Below are 21,717 nucleotides of genomic sequence, written 5' to 3'. Positions count from 1 at the left end.
AAGCCATGGCACTCCCTCGTGCTGAAAGGACAGGGAGGCTCGATGGGAAGGAGCAGGCACCCATATTAACGAGACATCCGACCTGGTACCATTTTGAACAGCTCACACACAAGGCTCAGCTGGTGCTGTGACAAAGAGAGTGTGTGTGTGTTGTGTGTTGTGTGTTTGTGTGGGTGTGTGTTAATGATCTCACCTTAAGGACCTGCTGTATGTGGTCCTGGTGCTCTGCGTCGATGATGCGATCCACGTACCACTTTAACACTTTGATCAGGTCCCTGAGACACACACACACACATACACACACAATGAACTCCAGAACACTTCAAAGACAGCGCCGTGTTCAGGATGATGCAGGTATCCTCCCACCTGTTCTACTCTTCACAGAGTATACATATCCCACAATGCCACAGTCTACCTCAGTGGTGTGAAAGCAGATAGTGTGAGTGTGTGTTTTAGTGAGAGCAGCTTGAAAGCTTAGCAGGTCGAGTGTGTGAGAACCAGATATGGGAAGTAACAAAGTGCAAATACTTTGTTACTATACTTAAGTAGATTTTTCTGGTATCAGTACTTTACTTCACTTTTTTTTTTTTTTTTTTACTTTTAACTTTCACTCCTTATTTTTTTTTTACACACCTATCTGTACTTTCTACTTCTCTGTATTTGGTGGCATGATGTCTCTCTCCTCTACTCTCCTTTCACTGTGTGTAAAAAAAGTTTAGGAAAAAAAAGTTTTGAAAGGTTGAAAAAACTATTTTAGAAAAATGGGTTAGCTTTAAGCTTCTTTTGTTCTCCTTCCAAAATAAAATTTTAAAGGTTGGAAAAAAAAAAGATACAAAAAGTTTGGAAAACGTCTCTGTTCTCCTCTCCCTGTTTGTGTGAAAAATAGTAAAAAATAAATAAAAGTACATTATGGATGAGACAGAGGGAGTTAGTGATGTCGACATGATTGAGACATTCCTGATCAGCCATGGCCATGAGGGAGATGTTTGAAATTGTCAGTGTGGTTGTCTGTGTATGTGTGTAGGTTTCTCCCTTGTGTGTGTGTGCGTGTGTGTGTCTCTGCCTTGTGTGTGTGTGTGTGTGTGTGTGTGTGTGTGTGTGTGTGTCTGCCTTGTGTGTGTGTGTGTGTGTGTGTCTGCCTTGTGTGTGTGTGTGTGTGTGTGTGTGTCTGTCTGCCTTGTGTGTGTGTGTCCTAGCAGACACTGAGTTTCCAAGGACATCACAGCATGACATGCTTGCCACAAGTGGACACATGGAGAGAAAGCTCGATGACACGATGATATAATTATCTTTTACAGGCAGGGGGCGCCATTGGTATCTCTCTCACACACACGCACACACACAGATCCAGGATAGGACATACCTGTAGGACAAGGCCCCAGCAAAGTGGCTCTCTATGTACGTGTCCATGACGGGTTTGAAGTGCTGGAACTTGCTGTCCTGTAGGAGGTTTATAATGTGCACCTGGGGGACCAGAGACACTGCTGGTTACTTTGAGGCCACAGCAACACCACACCCTGCCTGTCTGTCTGCCAGTCTGCCTGTCTGTGTGTGTGTGTGTGTGTGTGTGTGTGTGTGTGTGTGTGTGTGTGTGTGTCTGTCTGTCTGTCTGTCTGTCTGTCTGTCTGTCTGTCTGTCTGCCTGTCCCAAAGGACTCTCCAATGAAGCTGTGAGTGAGGCTGTATGTGAGGCTGTATGTGAGGCTGTATGTGAGGCTGTATGTGAGGCTGTGAGTGAGGCTGTGAGTGAGGCTGGGGACTATCACACTCATGTTGTGGTTACGAACACAGCTTTTCTCCTTCATTGTGTGGTCTGTGTGTGTTTGTGGGGGTGGTGTGTGTGTGTGTGTTTGTGTGGTTGTGTTAAGTCACTGTGTGTGCACAGTTTGAGTGAACACGTGTTTGTGGGTATGGAAGCCAGATTGACTAGGTTCAGATCAATACCATGGCAAGCACAGTGTAGTGGCACAGAATTGCGCACATCCCACTGGCATCCCAAAGGGGTTTGTAAGTGTGTGTGTCTGTGAGTGTGAGTGAGTGTGAGTGCAGCACACACATGCAGCATCAGCTGCATGGCCAGCAGCAGCTTTACTCGGGGAGTCAGGTGGCTGAGCGGTGAGAAAATCGGGCTAGTAATCCGAAGGTTGCCAGTTCGATTCCCGGTCATGCCAAATGACGTTGTGTCCTTGGGCAAGACACTTCACCCTACTTGCCTCGGGGGGGAATGTCCCTGTACTTACTGTGAGTCGCTCTGGATAAGAGCGTCTGTTAAATGACTAAATGTAAATGTACTCACCAGGCTGTCAAAGACCTTGAGGCTGTATCTCTGGGAGCTCTCGTCCAGGATCCCAAACAGGGTGTCCAGGGTGTCCTGCAGAAACTGAGGGAGGACAGACAGGTGGAAGCTGAGGGTCAGGGATTGTCTGGCTGGCCACTCGTAGAGCTTTAGGAGCTCCTTAGATCAGAGAGCTAAAGAGACAGGGTGTTTGTCAGTGTGTGTGTGTCTACCTTGACTATCTCTGACCCATCGATCTCCTTCAGTTTGGACAGGCTGTCGTTGATCCTCTCTGGATGGGCTCTCCACTTCAGCAGGCCCAGCATGTCCCCTGCGAGCACACACACACACACACACACACACACACACACACACCTGTTACCATAGAGACAGCAGTCAAGCCCCACTGCAGGCATCTGAAAGCTAGCTGATGCAGAATGAATGACCCACGGTACTCTATGACCAGAACCATTAGGCTAAAAGGCACGACAGTATTCACTACTGTGCTGTACTATGCTGTACTGTACTGTACTGTGCTGTGCTGTACTGTGATGTACTGTACTGTACTGTGCTGTGATGTGATGTGATGTGATGTGATGTGCTGTACTGTGCTGTGATGTGATGTGCTGTACTGTACTGTGATGTACTGTGCTGTACTGTGCTGTGCTGTGCTGTACTGTGCTGTGCTGTACTGTACACTACTTTGTACTGTTGTTGTCTGCTCTCCTCTGTGCTGTACTGTACTGTACACTACTTTGTAATGCTGTTGTCTGCTCTCCTCTGTGCTGTACCGTTCTGGGTGAGCTTGGTGGAGCAGAGGAAGGAGGTGATCCAGAAGGACTCCTTAGTGGACTTCACCGCCTGGTTGTTGCCGGGCAGATTAGCTTTAGAGAAAGGCAGCTTGAGGTAGCGGCTTGAGTCCTGCAGGTTGGTGTTCTCCTCACACTGACAGGGAGACATGGAGTTACTGGACACACAGATCCTGGGGGACTTATGAGGTTAGGGGGAAGTGACAAACACATCCACATCAAATCACTTTGTTGCATCTGTGTTTACACAGCTAGTTGGTAAAGATCAAACGTAATCTTTTCTTCACATTTGGGACAGAATAAACTTGTGTTAGAGTGTCTCGTGTGTTGAATCTGCCACAGCTCTGAGGCATCCAAGTGTGTGTGCGTGCCTATTCCGAGCAGGGGAAACTAGGCCAGTTTCATTGAGCTTTTTCAGCTTTTTCCATCTGGCATTGTGGACAGTTTCCTTCATTAATGGACACACACAAGACTAACATAGGATCCATGCATGTGCTGTCCTGAGGCCTCGTGTCATGTCATGTAGCAGCCCATACAGAACAAAACATGTCTGAATAAATCCATCTTACGCTCCACAAATAGGCAGGGTGTTTGTGGTGGGCCGGGTAAATACATGGATGGTCAGATACGCCCGAGAACAGCCGTGTGTGTGAGAGCGAGAGAGAGAGAGAGAGAGAGAGAGAGAGGGTGTGCTCTGACACTCCCTGACTCAGTGTGTCAATTCCAGAACACTCCCTAACTTGTGTGTCTCTGTCTGTCTCCTCTGCAGGCCCCTCTACAGGCCCCAGCCCGGTCCTGCAGCAGCTTACAGTAATACAGTCTGCAGCTCACAGTAATACAGTCTGCAGCTCACAGTAATACAGACTGGTATTTACAGTAATACAGACTGGTATTTACAGTAATACAGACTGGTATTTACCTTGTGGACTATGAGCTCGTGGGTCCCATCAGGCAGAGTCCGTCCATCTTCCTGCATCAGTGGAACGAAGGAGTAGCCAAACAGCTTCTTCTCTCCTTTGTCTTTCGCTGTCAAGCAACAAGTTCACTGTTAGACACGCCACCCCACACACACACACCCAACCGCACAGACACACACCCGCACAGACAAACACCCGCACACACACCCGCAGACACACACACCAGCCTGCGCACTCACAGACACATACACACTCAAAAAACAACAAACATAGACCTGGCAGCGGTACAAGATGTCTCTTATACCCCAGTCTGACAGGGCTGGTTCATGATGTAACACAGCTGCAATCCTCCCCCGGCAGAGCTGGTACTGAGGCCCTGCTCTGGTGTCACACCACGTCATGTCGTCTGATCTCCTCAGAGCACGGGCCTCCACAACACACAAACGAAGATCTGAAGCAGGGATGCTTCCAAGGAGACTGAGGTGTGAAGGTTGTCTCTCACTGAGCAACTTCCTGTGTCCAGAGTGTCAGACATGGTATCAGGGGCTGAGCAGGATGCCGGCAACAGCTAACTGAGGGCTCATCCCCAGATCCTGGAGCCCCAGGCTAGCTGGCCCAGCAGAGCTAGCATCTACAACCTTGCTGTAAACACCAATATCACTGGAACTGACTTCAGAAAAGCTCACAAGCCTCTGAGTTCATCCAAACACACACACACACACACTACAATACTCTGCAAGAAGAGAGCGTTGAGAGAGTGTGTTTGATCAAATGTGTAAGAGAAAAAAAATGTATGCACACACACATACAAGCAAGCACACGCGCACACCCACAGTCTTACTGGAGCAGTGTCTGAACTCGAAGCGCACATGCGATCCTCGGAACATATCCACAGGGATGGGCAGCTTGATCTGCTCTGCCCAGCGAGGGCTGTTGTTGTGGTAGAGCACGAAGGAGTGGTACTCATCACCACCTGGCTCTCCTGAGCCTGCTGCCACCTGACTCTGGAGGGGGGGGGGGGGGGTGTCGAGGTTAGAGAGGTGTCATTATGTGAATGTGGGCTAGATATTCACTGCATCTTGAGATATGAATCACATAAGTACTGCATTATCTTCAGACTGGCTTGCGTAAGCATCGCCAGGAAACCTGCAGCTCAGATGTGAAAGGAGGCATGATGCGCGTCACCATGGTGACACGGTTCACCACAGCGCGTCGCGGCAACGCACGCTGAAGGCGCCTCACCTTCAGGACCTGGCCGTCCATGTCCAGAACGTAGACGGTGATCTCCACGTTCCTGGCCACGCTCTTCCCTCCTTTCTCAAACTCTCCTTTCTCCAGCGTGATGTAGAGGTCGTTCCTCAGCTCACCTGCAGGGAGGAAGCATGCCTTGAGGTCGACCTTCTGGACGGGGTTAGGGTCAAGGTTGACTGGAGATACAGGCGTAGCTCAGGGGTAAAGTTTTTAAATGCTGACCGAGAGGTCCCTTGTTCGATCCGCTTCCTGTAACTGGTTTTGTTTTGTCATGTTCACCTTCTAATACTGAGTGCAGATACCTTGAACTGGTGTGAAAAAAAGGTTGCACCCACCAAAATACTTCATTTTTAATCATCAGGGAACTAACACAAACTTTTTTTGCATATAGCCTTCGTCAGCAAAGTATTCTTCGTGAAAGTGCAAGGTGTTCCTTTTTCGAGTAGCTTTGTGTGGAGTTTGGAGATGTGCGAGTCAGCTGAACCGGCGCATGTGGGAGGACATGCTGAGCATCAGCTCCTGTCATCGCACTGGACCTGGCATGCACTGGACCTTGCATGCACTGGACCTGGCATGCACTGGACCTGGCATGCACTGGACCTGGCATGCACTGGTCCTGGCATGCACTGGACCTGGCATGCACTGGACCTGGCATGCAGCGCACAGCCAACACCCTGTCAGTGTGGGGTGGTGGGACCTTGTCCCTTTTCGTGACAAGAACAAGCTACACAGAACCTTCCAGAGCATCTCAAACAAGCACATGCTCCGGTGAGGACACTATAATCTCTCTGTCTCTCTCTGTGTCTCTGTGTCTCTCTCTGTCTCTCTCTGTCTCTCTCTGTCTCTCTCTGTCTCTCTCTGTCTCTCTCTGTCTCTCTCTCTCTCTCTCTCTCATATCATACTACCTCTCTCTGACTCTCTCTCTCCTCACCCCATCTTTCTTCCTCCCTCTCTACCCATTAACAAATAGGGAGATGACGAACCCAAATCCTGTGTGTGTGTGTGTGTGAACGAGAAGTAGTCAGGACAGAATGCCAGCTGCTTCCTCTGCAGACAACTTGTGGTTGAACAGAGGAGAGAGATGAGAGGAAGCAATCCTCCAACATCCTGTCTTGTGTGTGTGTCCGTGTCCACACGCACAGACACGGACACACACACACACAGAGTTGCTGTGGGGTGAGAGAAGAGGAGGAAGCAGAGTGTGTGTGTGAGAACAGGACGACGTGTCTGTCTGAGGAGGGGGAGAGCGGAGAGCATGGTCACACCCAGAGCTATGGGGCTTCTTACCTGGCATGATGATGTCAGAGAAGCCCAGTTTCTTGGTGATGGACACGCCCCTGTTGAAGAGCACCTTGTATTCCCTTCTCAGCTGGTCTATGTCCCCGTGGAGCAGCTGGAGAGCCACCGACAGGCCTGGGGAAAACACACACACATCATCATCACATTCTTGATAGTCTCTGCAGTAACAGGGAGAACTATGGGGAATGGGAGACAGTCAGACCTTTAGGGAGAACCTCTAAAGAAAAAAAAGCCTAAACTGCGTGTGAGGGAGTCTGACGCGGCAGCCTGGCTTGATGAGAAAGGAGAGATAGCCTGTCCTCCCCTGCTCTTTCATGTGGATGAAGCTTGTGGTAAACACACACACACACACACACACACACACCAGCACAGCTACAATAAGGCAGACCAAGTTCATTACTATCCTACCCAGTAACGCCTCAGACAAAAGCATTATAATATCTTGCTCGCATTGTGCCCCCCCCCCCACATTCTCTCCCTTCCTCTGTCAATCCATCTCTTCACCTCCCTCTACCCCCACATCTCCATCTCCCCGTCCCTCCATCTCACCATCTCTCCCTCCCTCCATCTCCCCCTCCCTCCCTCCATCTCTCCCTCCCTCCACCTCTCCCCCTCCCTCCATCTCTCCACGTCCCCTCCCTGCATGTCCCTGTCTCTCCAGTTAGCCCAGTTTTCCCTGCCCCAGTACCAACAGAGTGAAGCAGCAGCTCCCAGGCTAATTGGCTGCTAATAAGAGCCTCCTGGAGAGTAGCCAGGGCCTCAGTATCCTGGAGAAATCACACACAGCGAGACCTTACAGCGCACACACACACACACACACAAACAGTCAGTCCCTTACACCCCCCCCCACACACACACACAAACACAGGCCTCTATTACTCACACTATAACACCATTTTAATTGCCCCCCACCCCCCCGCCAGTTCAGCTTAATGAATTGAAGAGCGTTTAATTATGCAAGGTGCTCCACACCGATGGCATGCTGGGTATTTAAGAGCAGCCTTCTGACAGAGGGGGAGCGAGGAGAAGGAGATGATGGCTGACTGCTACTCCCACGATGGGAACAGTGCGTTGATTTGTTGAAAGTCTCCGTTTTGGAGAAATGCTTACTTAAGAATCTTTAAGTAAGCAGAAGTGTGTGGAAAAGCAGAAGAAGATGCAGGAACAGATTTTTTTTCACTAGAAATGATCTGCGCACCGTGAGAGAACAAATGGAGAAAGAGAGAGAGGGAGAGAGAAAGAGAGACAGACAGACAGAGATGGAGGGAGAGGGGCAGAGAGAGAGAGGAAGGAAAGAGAGGAGAGAGAGACATCATGAGAGCACAGTAACTGGGTCAAAGGTTTTGCATAATCATGTAAGGACTTTAGGCTATTCGCTAGAACACAGCGGTATAATTCACATGCCATCAATACTCATTCTACTTATTAAACTGTACATCATTGTGATGACAAGAGGCCAACTGTGGGGTACATTTAGACATTTACATTTAGTCATTTAGCAGACGCTCTTATCCAGAGCGACTTACAGTAAGTACAGGGACATTCCCCCTGAGGCAAGTAGGGTGAAGTGCCTTGCCCAAGGACACAACATAATTTGGCACAGCCGGGAATCGAACCGGTAACCTTCAGATTACTAGCCCAATTCCTAACCGCTCAGCCACCTGACTCCCTAATTCACTTATGTTCAATAATGCCGACAACGTAGCACAAGAGCGGCAGTCGGTAGAAGGGTCGATCGATCGGACTGGCTGCAGACCAGACTGCGAGAGTCTCTGACTCTCCTCACCGCCCCAGGTAAGGCCACACACACAGGCCGCTGTAGGGATGCAGTCAGGGCCGAAGAACATATCAGCTCTCCATTAATCACAGGTGTGTCTGTGTGTGTGAGTTGATCCGTGCGTGGGTTTGTGTGTGTGTGTGTGTGTGACCCTGACCATGCTTCTGAGCAACATCACCACTAATGAAGTCAGTGTTAAGCAAACTTCCACGTGACTGTCTCCATCACAAATCTCAACTCTCAGATAACAGAACAATTGATTCCCACTCTTGCCCCTGCCTAAATCCACAGAGAGCACTGCATATGGCTGTCGTGTCCCGACGGTATGCGCTACGAAAACTTCTGTTTCATCTTACATAACTGTCCGGTTGCTAATGTGGGCAAAGAGACACTTCGTTGTCAAGGCTCCATCTTCTGCTTGGATACCCTCCATCTTATACAGGCCACATAGAACGCAGCCAATCACAGATGGGAACATTCTGGCATCAGAAGCCTCGAGGCGGCGAGACACAGCATCTCCTCCTGCTCCTCATTACCTAACGTCCAACAAAATGACCCCCTGACCTGCCCTCTCGCCCTACGGGCTGACACACACCACCCGGCGCTGTGACAACACAACCACAGCCCTCTGGTCGCCATGGTGAAGGACGACGGTCTTCACCATCGTGTCTGTTTGAGTCACTCTGTCCTTCCATTCCTCGCTGGCGTTTCAGACGAATGTGGAGGTTTTTGTTGATGGTGTCTCAGGTCCCTGTCTCCAGCCTGCTGGTGTGTCTCTCACAGGGCTGGACGGGGGGCTCAGGTCCCTGTCTCCAGCCTGCTGGTGTGTCTCTCACAGGGCTGGACGGGGGGCTCAGGTCCCTGTCTCCAGCCTGCTGGTGTGTCTCTCACAGGGCTGGACGGGGGGCTCAGGTCCCTGTCTCCAGCCTGCTGGTGTGTCTCTCACAGGGCTGGACGGGGGGCTCAGGTCCCTGTCTCCAGCCTGCTGGTGTGTCTCTCACAGGGCTGGACGGGGGGCTCAGGTCCCTGTCTCCAGCCTGCTGGTGTGTCTCTCACAGGGCTGGACGGGGGGCTCAGGTCCCTGTCTCCAGCCTGCTGGTGTGTCTCTCACAGGGCTGGACGGGGGGCTCAGGTCCCTGTCTCCAGCCTGCTGGTGTGTCTCTCACAGAGCTGGGCGGGGGGGCAGCTTCGGGTACGGCTATTGTTGTCGACTGGCTCCGTCACTGCTGCGTGCTAAATGACTATGTGTCATCATAAGTAGTCATTCACTCTCTCTCGCTTTCTCTGTCCCTCTGGAATTGGAATTATTATTCAATATTCCTGAGTTGTAGACTTCTCCTGCATACACACCCCCCCTCCCCCCTCATTATTCAATAGTCCCCAGTTGTAGGACTGCAACTCATGCAATTACGTCTCTTTTGAGGGAAGGCTGCAGACTTGCAGATGAGTTTGCTAGATTCTCCTGAAACTCCTTTAATCCAGAACTCCTATCTCTGCTGAGGACTGGGAGAACAGTACATATATTTCACCCTAATTGGTGTAAACAAGTTTAATGAATGGTGAGAACTGCTCTTTCCTAAAGAGGAGAACTCTGTTAATAAACGACATAGTATCTACTTTGCACACAAACACACGCACACGCACAGACACACTTCCCAATGCACTAACATGATGTTCCATTATGTTTATTCAAATCGTCTCTACATCAGTCTGACGTGTTTTCACAGCAAGAGCCCGATGTTCTAATCTCCAGCAACCTGTTGCTATGGGAAAGTGCTGAGGGGGGCTTCATATGGAAGACACGGCTATTTATACCAGCCTGGTGCATGCTGGGATGCGTGGACCTCCTAAGGAGGCCTTCATGTACGGAGCTAGATGCTCTGAAGTGCTTTTACAGCAGTAGAGTGACACGCCTAGCTGGGAAACTTCCTTCAATCCATCTCATGTTGTGATTTCGATGTGTTTTCAGCAAAGTTTGACTCTTGCAGGAGAAGAGACTCCCACCTGGCCCTTTTTATCCTGTGTCTGGGACTTGCTCCTCATAGGTCGAGGAAACTAAAAGATGGCCTTGATGTAGCACTCTAAGGACCTACATTTCCCATATGGTATGTGTTCAGTTAACTAGCCTCATCTAAAGACAACCCAGCGATTAACAGAAGCAGCGGAGGAGAGAGGATGAAAGGGTCTGATGACGTAAGCTAGTGGTGGTGAGCAGGAGGTGTTATGTGGTCACACTAAATATGGCCACAGTGAAGAGTAGGAGCACATTACAGGGCAGAGGACAGGAAGAGCCCAGCTGCTTCTCAGAAAGTCAATCATGTGACTCATGATTGATCGAGCATGCTACGAAGTACTGTGTCGTTCCCCATGAGTCAGAGAGGAGAGGCCGGGCAATGTATCTCACCCGTGTTAGAACCAGACAGGTTGTATCTGGAGTTGACCTTCCTGATGAGATTCTCATGGATCTGGTACCACTCACTCTCTGTGTTACAGCTGCAACAGAACACACACACACACACACGTGAGATTTACATCAGGGTCACATAGCAGTACCTGACATGATATACTGTTCAGTACAATGCCTATATGTACACAAGACATGTGTACAGTCCTGGTGTGTACACTACTTCCTAGAAGTAGATAAGGATAATAAAAAAAAACATCTCATGGTTTAACCTCATCATATCATTCCAGCACTTCTATGTATGTTAATCCATGTAGTAACAAAAGAGCCCTTGCACTCTAATCCAGCTAATAGCCTCAGAATGTCAGAGCGAGACTTTTCTGGGCTAAATCTGTCTGCCTATGGTCCTGGTGATCTAGGCCAAACCATTACTATGTCAATAGCATCCGTTTTGCTCCCCTGGGGCCACCGAGGCTGGCCTCTGTTTTGGGACAGTGTGGCAGAGAGGCCTGGTCACACGGCTGCCAGTTCACTACGCTGCAGTTCAGTCGACTCACTGACGTCAGTGTTTTCAACAGGGTTGGACAGCTTTTTCTATCCTTTTGGTGAACTTTTTTTTCACCCCGAAAACATATATTAGGGGCGTGGCATAACCCCAGGGCACACCGACCTACCTCACCTCAGTGACGTCATCAGACAGCTTGTCAGTATACTGGGAGAGACTACATGATGCTCACAGGGGTGGAGGTGCAGCATGTGATGTGGTCGGTTGAGAGACTCACGCGTAAACCTTGAGCTGGTGGTCATCTTTGGAGTCTGCCGTGAGGAGGTCGGCGATGCTGACCACGGCACAGCCGAACGGACGCCGGTACTGGATGCTGCACAGGTTCTTCTTCTCTCCGGCTCCCATGCGGCCTACAGGACACACACATGAAGGTTACATACACAAATACACATACAGGACACACACAAGTCACACACACACACACATAGGCTGTCAGTCTTTGAAGACTGAGGGAAATCAATCAGACAGAAACATCCAGTTCCTAGTCCCACCTATTCTTATGACGTGGACAACAATGTAGACATCTTTCCTGAGATCACTGCTTCCCAGATCCTGTAGGAGCACACCATATACAGTATTCACATTTAATACAGCTGTGGGTAAAATCCAGTATCAATCAGAAGATATACTTGTCATGTATACACATTTAAACTGTAAGTTAAAAACAGTATAATTTATATACAATTAAACATATATACAATGAAAAAAAATCTAGGTTTTTAAATCAATATAATACAATATCAATCAGCAGACAGAATAGTATATTACATACATTTCAGTACAGTAAATCTGTAGGTTATAAACAGTATTAGTTAGACAACATTATAGACAGGCATAATAACTAGTAGGTTGCGTACAGTATCGGTTAGAAGACATGATAGACAGGTATAATAACTAGTAGGTTGTGTACAGTAGAGTACAGTAGGTCCAGTTCTCACCACAAAGAGAGTGCATTGTCTCTCAGTTTTCTCTGGAGACTTGGGAACGCCACTCTTGTTCAGCCTCACAAAGAATCTTTCACTGCAGGAGGAGAGGGGGAGAGACGAGGAGAGAGAGAGTCAGAGGGAGGGAGGAGGAGAGAGACAGAGGGAGGCAGGGAGGGAGGGGGAGAGAGAGAGAGACAGAGAGAGAGAGACGGAGGGAGGGAGGGAGGGAGGGAGGGAGGGAGGGAGGGAGGGAGGGAGGGAGGGAGGGAGGGAGGGAGGGAGGGAGGGAGGGAGGGAGGGAGGGAGGGAGGGAGGGAGGGAGGGAGAGGGAGACAGAGGGAGAGAGGAGGAGAGAGAGTTAGAACAAAGGAACGAGAGAGGTGCGGTGCTGTTAACCGGCTGTACATTGAAGGACAGTGATCAGATGTGTTCATGTGAGGTTGACATCTGCAGTAGGGTTACTTAAAGATGAATACAGGAATATAAACACACCCTCGAGAAACACAGAGGATGTTACACCTTAAGTATCATCCATTTACTGCACAACAATCCACAGGAATACCTGGAGTAACAACGTTGAAGTTGCTAGGAACTGTAAAGCTTTCATAGATTCACCAAAAAGAAAACCCGAATGCTTCCCTCAAATAAACCAACTTCTCTTTCAAACCAACTCGATCCATCCTTCACACCCTCATTGTCTCTCTTCTCTGGACCAGCTGAAATATTCATGTGGAAAACAATGAATTCTCTGAGAGAGATGCCGGCCCAGATATTACACTGTCAAAAACAAATACAAATGCACAAACAAATAAACAAATAAAAAGTTGGAGTAGTGGTGGAGGTAAATGTTTTAATCCCTTTGAATAAAAGTTACACTGCAGTGGTAGTTGATGTGAAACATTAAAATGATATGATAGGTGTGTATTTTGACATTATGAATAAGGGATGAACTTGAAAATATAACTTTCTGCCACCATGCTGTTAAAAATGTTCTATTGCTAATGAAACATGATTTTGTCATGTACCCCCTAGAATCAAATACCGTATTCATATACTAAACATTGGCTTTCTCACTCTGGGTCATCCTGTACATTTCTATTACAGCAGGGTGCCACTTGAAGCGTGGAGTTCACATTTCACAGCATAAAATCTATCCTACTGCACAACTAGCTTTAGATGCTCCCACAAAGTGGACAGAGAAGGGTGCATCTGCCGGGCACACACACACACACACACACACACACACACACACACACACTCACACCCAGAGCAGACCCATGCTGAGCTTGGACTGATTCCTCTGCCGAGCAGACTAATCCAGTTAGGTGACTTTCACACTCCCCAGATAAGCAGACAGAAGCCTTGTAATGCACTAGTGCCTGAACAATGGGCCAACTCTCTCTTAACTGCCAATGGTTTAGCTAGCCAGACAGCATTACATTACGACGACACAATAGCCTGCTCGGCTCAATGTTTAGCCAACGAGCTACCGATAGCAGTCAATGCTAGTCTCCAATTCTCCTAGACAGACTCGCCCAACTGATCAACATGCTTTAGATCCCTGTTCTCTCCATGTTTATACTATGTGGTGGACATTAGCATGCTGGTACACTACAGTGCCATAGTGCTTTTGGCTTTCCAGGTAGGTTAGCCAATGTGATAAGCATATTTCAATGATAAACCAGCAGAATGCTAACCTGTTTGGCTAGCCTGACATATTGTTATGAATTAACCATGAAAGGCACACATACAGTGAACTGTAATTAAGACTGCATTGTTAAGAGATCTGCCTCCAATTAACACATGCCCTCACACACACACAAGTCCCAAAGCAAAAGCACATTCGAGTGAACGACACCAACACACACACACACAACTGTGAGGTTCTGATCAGGCTGGTTAAGAGCACTGATTCCCCCAGTGGGACCTCATCTCTCTCCATCACCACGGTTATTAACATAACATTAATAGATAGCTCTCACTCTCACCCACTCCCTCCCTCCCTGCCTCTTAATATTTCCCACCTGGTGTCCATGGTAACGTTAAGACCAGTCTCCAGTAACAGGCAGACTGATGGACAGACGTGCAAACGAGTAACAGATGTGTCAACAAAAATGGAGAGATGAACAATGAAGGTGTGTAGAAATGGAAGAGTGTGTTAGAGAAGGGAGAAAGAGATGGGGGGGGGGGTCCTCATTCCAACAGCAGGTCCTCATCCTTCAGCATCCACACTGTCAACACAACAGTGGAACATGTTCCTACACCATCTGTGACAATCATCCTTAGACTGGCTGTGTGTGTGTGTGTGTACGAAAGAGTTATTTGTGGCAGTTCTTGTTATAGCTGACCAGTGTGAGAAGGGAAACCCATTTGTTTCCATGACGAGAGACGGTCAAGTGCCACAGCATGCTGTCAGAAATAAGAGAGAGCCCTGCCTGTCAGAGGCGTATGGAAGGGTGTGTGTGTGTAAGTGGGTTATTAAAGCAGAAGGCAGCTGTCATGTCTGACAGGAGATGGGTGTTGGCAGGGTTTCTCTTTAGGATGGAACAAAACAGCTTTGACCCCAGCCCCCCCCCACCCAGCCCCTGGCCCCCCAGCCTCAGCCCCCCTGCCCCAGCCCCTGGCCCCCCAGCCTCAGCCCCCCTGCCCCTGCTCCTGTCACCAGCCACCAGCCGTCAGACCAAGCACCAAGCACCTTGGAGACTGACTGACTGGCAGCCTGCCAGAGTGAGAGTCACCAGTATGGAGGGCTGCCACCAGCAGTGCCTGCCTCCCTCGGCCAGGGAAGGAGAGATAAGCCATGTGAAGGCAGGCCTGCAAACACACCCTCAGCCTCCCCAGCTGAGCATCTCCCTTCGCAAGCTCCAGGAGAACGCGATTTAGTATGCATGTATATGGTTATAAATCGAAGCACGGCTATCGTTCAAAGTCTCCATGTGGTGGAAACGTTAGAGGGGTTTAAACTACAGTCGTTGGTTGTCAAGCTGTCACGCAGCCGTCTCTATAGGGAGTTGTGTTTCGTACGGTACATCTAGTAACAACCGCAGCTCAGACAGACACTGACGGTCACTCGTTAATTACCAATCTGCTGTCTCAGGTGTGCTTCGTATACATTTCAAACACGAGTTGTTACAAAGAGGTTCCAGTTAGACAGCTAGACTCTCTTCAGTCGGCTGATACTGTTTTACAGAGTCCCAGTAGGAGGATAAATGAAGGTGAGACTTCTGACACTAATGAGCCAGCTTCAAGACCAAGCATCGGCTAGAGCTTGCATTTATTAACTATCTCTGACCTCAAAGCTGTGTGTCTGAGAACAGTTCTGGATAGTGAAAAGAGAGAGAGAGAGAAAAGAGAGACAAACAAAGAGAGACACCCAGACAGAGATAGAGGCATAGAGAGAAAGGCAAACTTGAAAGAGACCCCAGGAGAGAAAGATAGACAGAGGCAGAAACACAAGGAGAGAATGAAAGAAATAGATAAGAGAGAGAAAAATTGCAGATTTTCTCAGTGGGCCCTGCCAGTGCCTAGTCAGCCAATCACATAGCAGTTATGTTTCCAGCCCACATACCAGATCCCATGGTGCTGTTACAGACATAACACCTCTTCAGCAGCCAGCCTAGTACAGCGCTGCACGGACAGGTAAAAATAGCTGCTCTCTCATGTGATATTAGTCATCTGTATGACCAGGAAGAGACGACACATTGAAATCCAAGGCTGCCTGCTGCTTACATAATCACCTTTTGCAGTTCTCAACACATAGAGCTGTTGCTCTGGTGACAACATGACCCTGAATCCTTTATCTCCGCAATATGGCATTCATTCCAACCAACTGACATGGAAAAAAACAGTTAAAAAACGAGGGAATCCCACCGACAACACAGGAGACGCATGCATCGTGTTGCTAACAGCCGAGCCATCACAACAACGGTAACAACGGTCCCATAGTGTCAGTTGAGTGATAACTATGACAGACCCCTGTGATGGAAACACTTTCTGGGATCCAGACGATCCTGAGACTCACTCCACTGAAACATTCATCCAATCACTGTCAGCCTAGTTCCTCTCTTACGGCCCACCAGGGCCCAGAGCAGGCTGCGCTTCTGAACGACAAGCTCTCTCTCTCTCTCTCTCTCTCTCTCTCTCTCTCTCTCTCTCTCTCTCTCTCTCTCTCTCTCTCTCTCTCTCTTCTCATCTCTCTCTCTCTCTCTCTCTCTCTCTCTCTCTCTCTCTCTCTCTCCTCTCTCTCTCTCTCTCTCTCTCTCTCTCTCTCTCTCTCTCTCTCTCTCTCTCTCTCTCTCTCTCTCTCTCTCTCTCTCTCTCTCTCTCTCTCTCTCCTCTCTCTCTCTCTCTCCTCTCTCTCTCTCTCTCTCTCTCTTCTCTCTCTCTCTCTCTCTCTCTCATCTCTCTCTCTCTCTCTCTCTCTCTCTCTCTCTCTCTCTCTCTCTCTCTCGTCTCTCTCTCTCTCTCCTCTCTCTCTATCCCCCCCTTTTTTCCCATCGGATCAATCAGACTTGTTTGCCAGATGAAATGGAATATCTTCTCTCTGACTCGCGACATAACTCAAGAAGAAACAACTTTGAGACGAGTTCTCATCACCTACGTCCGGAGATGAGTGTGTGTGGTCAATCATTCCGCCCACGCTCGGTGATTGGCCAGTGCCTCACCTGAGTGGGCGGTTCTCTCGGCTGTCGTAGATGTAGAAGAAGACCTCCAGCTCCTCCCCAGGTTGGAGCTCAGAAGACTCTTCATGTGGACGAACAGGTGGTGCGTGCTGGCCGGCACCGGAGTCTCCTTCTTACGATGGCGGTGTTCCATCTGAGGAGAGGAACCAGGAAGAACATATCTAGTGAGACAATTGCTTCAGTGTACAGGCTAGATATCGCAGATTAACGTAGATAACTAAAGACCCCTTAGAAGCATCATTGATTTTGCCACCAACAAGAGGAGAATTTTCAGATGTATTCATACGTATGGTATTTTCTCTGAACACTTTAGAGCCTAACACAGAAGCCTTGGAAAAGCGATGAATATTATTTTCCCAGAGCTGGGTTGAGTACTCTGCTTAATTCCAGAGTCTGCATGTTCACAGCAAGACTCCTTTTAGCTTCCAAAATCTAATTTGTTTCTGTTAATATGCTGCCATTTTTGGAGCTTCATCCAGGAGATGGAAAAAGTCCTTCACTCAAGTAGAAGTACAGATACTTATGTTTAAAAAAACTGTGGTATCTACTTAAGTAAAAAGTAGCCATTAGCCTACTACTACATGTTTAAGTGTCACGCTGGTAACTGGACCTCACATCATATTGATACCTGAATACAAAAATACATTGTAGACACGCATTTGCCAGACATCCTTTTGACGCCGACAATTTCAAACATCTCCTTTTTTTTAAACCTTTTTTTTATTTTATTAAATGCAGCTTTCCAAAATATTTTGTAAAAAAGTATTTCACTTTTTATGCTGTGGCACAAAAGTAAAGTAAAGTAAGTGCTGTGGCACTTACTTTACATTTTACACACACAGTGAAAGGAGAGGAGGGCTGAGGGGAGAGGAGCCTAAAACAGAGTACAGTAAAGCAGAACACAATAGAGTACAGTAGAGTATAGTAGAGTCCTCATCAAGTAGGGAGTCAGGTGGCTGAGCGGTTAGGGAATCGGGCTAGTAATCTGAAGGTTGCCAATTCGATTCCCCGCCCGTGCCAACTGACGTTGTGTCCTTTGGGCAAGGCACTTCACCCTACTTGCCTCTGGGGGGAATGTCCCTGTACTTACTGTAAGTCGCTCTGGATAAGAGCGTCTGCTAAATGACTAAATGTAAATGTAAGTCCTCATCAATGATGCAAACTCCCTGGCAGCTTCGTAGACTATCTTACGGTTTGTTGTGTGTAATGTTCTGCTTCTCCTTCCCTCTCTCCTTCCCTCTCCTCTCTCTTTGTCTGCCCCGGTCCTCTCCATTCATTATTATTTATGCAAATATACACACACACACACATATGACGGAACACACTCATCCCCCCATGTCAAGAAGGGATAAAGGAGACAATGTTCCAACAGCTTGGAGTCCTCTGCCCGTATGGCTCTATAGCAGAGGACTCCCGTGTTAACTCGAGAGATTCCTATCTCAGACGCAGGGGAGTGCGGCCTCGAGTATTACAGCTGATTAGACCCACATCGGTGAACACATTAGCATGGGGAACAATACCAAAATGGCTGAACCCAACTCATCCTGAGCCTTGGTCTGCTGCATAGACAGGAGTGCTGGCTAAGTGGGCATGCGCACGCACACACACACGCGCACATGCGCGTGCACTAACACAACCAGATGGCTGCTGCTAAAACAGACCTACGAAACACCACACTGCACTCCTCAATATCCCAGCTAAGAGGAGGAGGAACGGTAGGCAGTCGGAGGGGAAGGTGGAGGAGGAGAGGAAAATGGAGGGGTGGAGGATGATTTTGGGGAAAAAGAAGAGGACAAATATAGGATTCGAAGATAATAAAACATCAATGTACAGTATGACGGGGGAAATGATTGTGACAAAGAAGATTGATGGCAGAAAAGAACTGGAGGAAGGGGTAGAAAAGGGTGAGAGGGGAAGGGATGGAGGGGAAGAAGGAGATTTCCATTCTTTAGCTGGTCTTATCTCTGTTGCCCAGGTAACAGTATTAATATCCGGATACCATCGAATAGGAAACAGCCTTGTACAAATATACTGTTGATATATTTGTGTCTGCCTGCCTGTCTCTCTGTGGATCTCTCGCTGTCCTCCTCTATCTCTGCTGGTCTCTCTGTCCCCTTGTCTGTGTGTCTGAGCACAGCAGTGTGTCACGTGCCCAGAGAAGTGTCACATGCCCAGAGATGTCCAGTTTTGTGACTCAGAATGTTGGCTATGGAAGAGCACAATGCTTCATTGGGACACTGGCCCTGCTTCAACTCTCCTGATATGCCATACAATCAGTGTGTGTGTGTGTGTGTGTTCTGACGAAGTGTTGTGTTATTGTTAAGAGTATGATTCTCTCTCTCTCCCTCTCATTTCTCCCTCTCTCCATCTAACCCTTACTGTGGGCAGTAGTCATCGTAATAAAAAGGGCTATGGGTTACACAATGGGCTTTGGATTGAGATCAAAGGACAAATGAGTGTGTGTATGTGTGTCTGTGTGTGTCTGTGTGTGTCTGTAACTCATCTGGTTGTAAACAACATGATGTGACCCATCCTATGCCTCCGGCTCCCTCGCTCTGTGATTGTACAGCAGACAGAGGAGCCACCAACATGAACACTCACACACCCCTCTACTATTCAATTAAGCCCCATCGCAACAACCAAAGCATCCACACAAAGCAGAGAGCAGCCTTTTGTTAACATCTCTCTGATAAACTATTACCGTGTGTGTGTGTGTTGTGTGTGTGTGTGTGTGTGTGTGTGTGTGTGTGTGTGTGTGTGTGTGTGTGTGTGTGAGGTAGAGAACGGCTGTCATCTGTGTGGTGCTTCAGGGTGTAATGGAGCTACATTAGCCTTTCATGCCAACAATGCCATTGTTTGGACATAAAGGGAATTAAGAGACCAAATTACTGTTGGAATGGTAAAACCACCTCCGACTCATCTCTCTTCTCCTCTCCTTTCTTCTCCCTCTCCTTTCCTTTCCTCGCCTCCCCTCTCCGCGTCAGGCAGGAATGTGGTTGCCATGGTAACAAGAGAGGCTCAGAGAGAGGAGGAGGTTGCGCGATGGGAATGATTGGAAAACAGATAGAGCACTGGGAGAGAGATTCTACTGCAGCGGCTTCTATCCGGCATGCGTGTGTGTGTCCTCTGTATGGACACTCACCAGTTTGTAGAGCTCGGTGACGCTGAGTTCATCTGGGTCCACCATGCTGAACTCTCTCCTGGGGACCAGGTCCAGACCCAGCTGCCTGTGATACACACACACACACACGTTGCATCAGTGCATCCCTACATCACTGTCACTCCTCCGGGTCATCATATGACAGCCCATCTCAGAGGCTGGTGAGGACTGACAGCATCTGAAGGATGAAGCGTTGAGACAGACGCACCACCAACACAGACTGACTCCCTAGTTGGTAGCAGCATTCAGGTGGACATGTTTGAGGAGGCTCTGATCATCTGTCTGTCTAGCAGGGGGTGGGTCCAGACAGACAGAGAGACAGACAGGCAGGGCAGAGAGACAGACTGACATACACAGAGAGAGAGAGAGAGAGAGAGAAGAGAGAGAGGAGAGAGAGAGAGAGAGAGAGAGAGAGAGAGGAGAGAGAGAGAGAGAGAGACAGACAGACAGACAGACAGACAGATAGAGAGACAGGCAGACAGATAGAGAGACAGGCAGACAGACAGACAGAGTCAGACCTGGTTACCCATGCATTCTCTGTACTGTGCAGGGAATACTACTTGCCCATCCATCCATGATACTAGAGAAAGAGAAATGTGTGTGTGTGTGGTGTGTGTGAGTTTGAAAGGGAACCGATATTGCACAGTGTAAGCCTAGGGACAGAGTGTGACATTAAAATACATAGGAAGGAGCCTGGGAGTGGAACCAAGTGTTTGATGTTGAGAGAGAGAGAGAGAGAGAGAGAGAGAGAGAGAGAGAGAGAGAGAGAGAGAGAGAGAGAGAGAGAGAGAGAGACAGAGAGAGAGAGAGAGACAGAGAGACAGAGAGAGAGAGAGCATCTTGGTGTGTGAGTGACAGGGGGACTAAAACGGATGTAGAGCTCTGGATGGAGGGGGGATGTAGAGCTCTGGGATGGAGGGGGGATGTAGAGCTCTGGGATGGAGGGGGGATGTAGAGCTCTGGGATGGAGGGGGGATGTAGAGCTCTGGGATGGAGGGGGGATGTAGAGCTCTGGGATGGAGGGGGGATGTAGAGCTCTGGGATGGAGGGGGGATGTAGAGCTCTGGGATGGAGGGGGGATGTTAGCAGAAGGAGGAACATCTCCACTCACTCGTTTCCCCAGTCCAGGCGAGCGGTGATGTGCTGCTTGACGTCCTCATGCGGTCATGGGTGAGGTGGCCCACCAGGACCTGTCTTCTCAGGTCCAGGATCTCGTTCATCACGTGCCACAGCCTGTGGAACAGGTCTCCATCGTTCTTCTGCCAGTGAGGGAGGAACGAGAGAGAAGGGAGAGAGAGGGAGGAACGGGAGAGACACGGAGTGACGGGAGAGAAGGGAGAGAGAGGGAGGGATGGGAGAGAGACGGAGTGACGGGAGAGAAGGGAGAGAGAGGGACGGGAGAGAAGGGAGAGAGAGGGAGGGATGGGAGAGGACACGGAGTGACGGGAGAGAAGGGAGAGAGAGGGAGGGATGGGAGAGACACAGAGTGACGGGAGAGAAGGGAGAGAGAGGGACGGGAGAGAGAGAGGGAGAGAAGGGGAGAGAGAGGGAGAGAAGGGAGAGAGAGAGGGACGGGAGAGACAGGAGAGAGGGAGGGATGGGAGAGAGTGGGAGGGACAGGAGAGAAGGGAGAGAGAGGGAGGGACGGGAGAG

General features: G+C 49.0%; 1 protein-coding gene across 1 annotated transcript in view; it reads right to left on the bottom strand.

Moving 5' to 3' along the window:
- The window catches only part of dock4b (dedicator of cytokinesis 4b), a 50,435-nt gene that overhangs the window by 24,452 nt on the left and 4,266 nt on the right, over window positions 1–21,717 (bottom strand). Inside the window, 18 exon segments of the mRNA XM_067254951.1 lie at window positions 194–275; window positions 1,364–1,464; window positions 2,296–2,379; window positions 2,508–2,605; window positions 3,066–3,219; window positions 4,003–4,109; window positions 4,842–5,004; window positions 5,243–5,367; window positions 6,539–6,664; window positions 10,732–10,820; window positions 11,514–11,646; window positions 11,788–11,848; window positions 12,235–12,316; window positions 16,887–16,947; window positions 16,950–17,037; window positions 20,047–20,131; window positions 21,176–21,221; window positions 21,224–21,323. Coding sequence (XP_067111052.1) covers window positions 194–275; window positions 1,364–1,464; window positions 2,296–2,379; window positions 2,508–2,605; window positions 3,066–3,219; window positions 4,003–4,109; window positions 4,842–5,004; window positions 5,243–5,367; window positions 6,539–6,664; window positions 10,732–10,820; window positions 11,514–11,646; window positions 11,788–11,848; window positions 12,235–12,316; window positions 16,887–16,947; window positions 16,950–17,037; window positions 20,047–20,131; window positions 21,176–21,221; window positions 21,224–21,323 — 1,785 coding nt within the window.

The sequence above is a fragment of the Osmerus mordax genome, chromosome 17, assembly GCF_038355195.1.
Source record: "Osmerus mordax isolate fOsmMor3 chromosome 17, fOsmMor3.pri, whole genome shotgun sequence".
NCBI classification, from domain to species: Eukaryota; Metazoa; Chordata; class Actinopteri; order Osmeriformes; family Osmeridae; genus Osmerus; species Osmerus mordax.
This window is presented reverse-complemented; position numbering and strand designations above follow the sequence as displayed.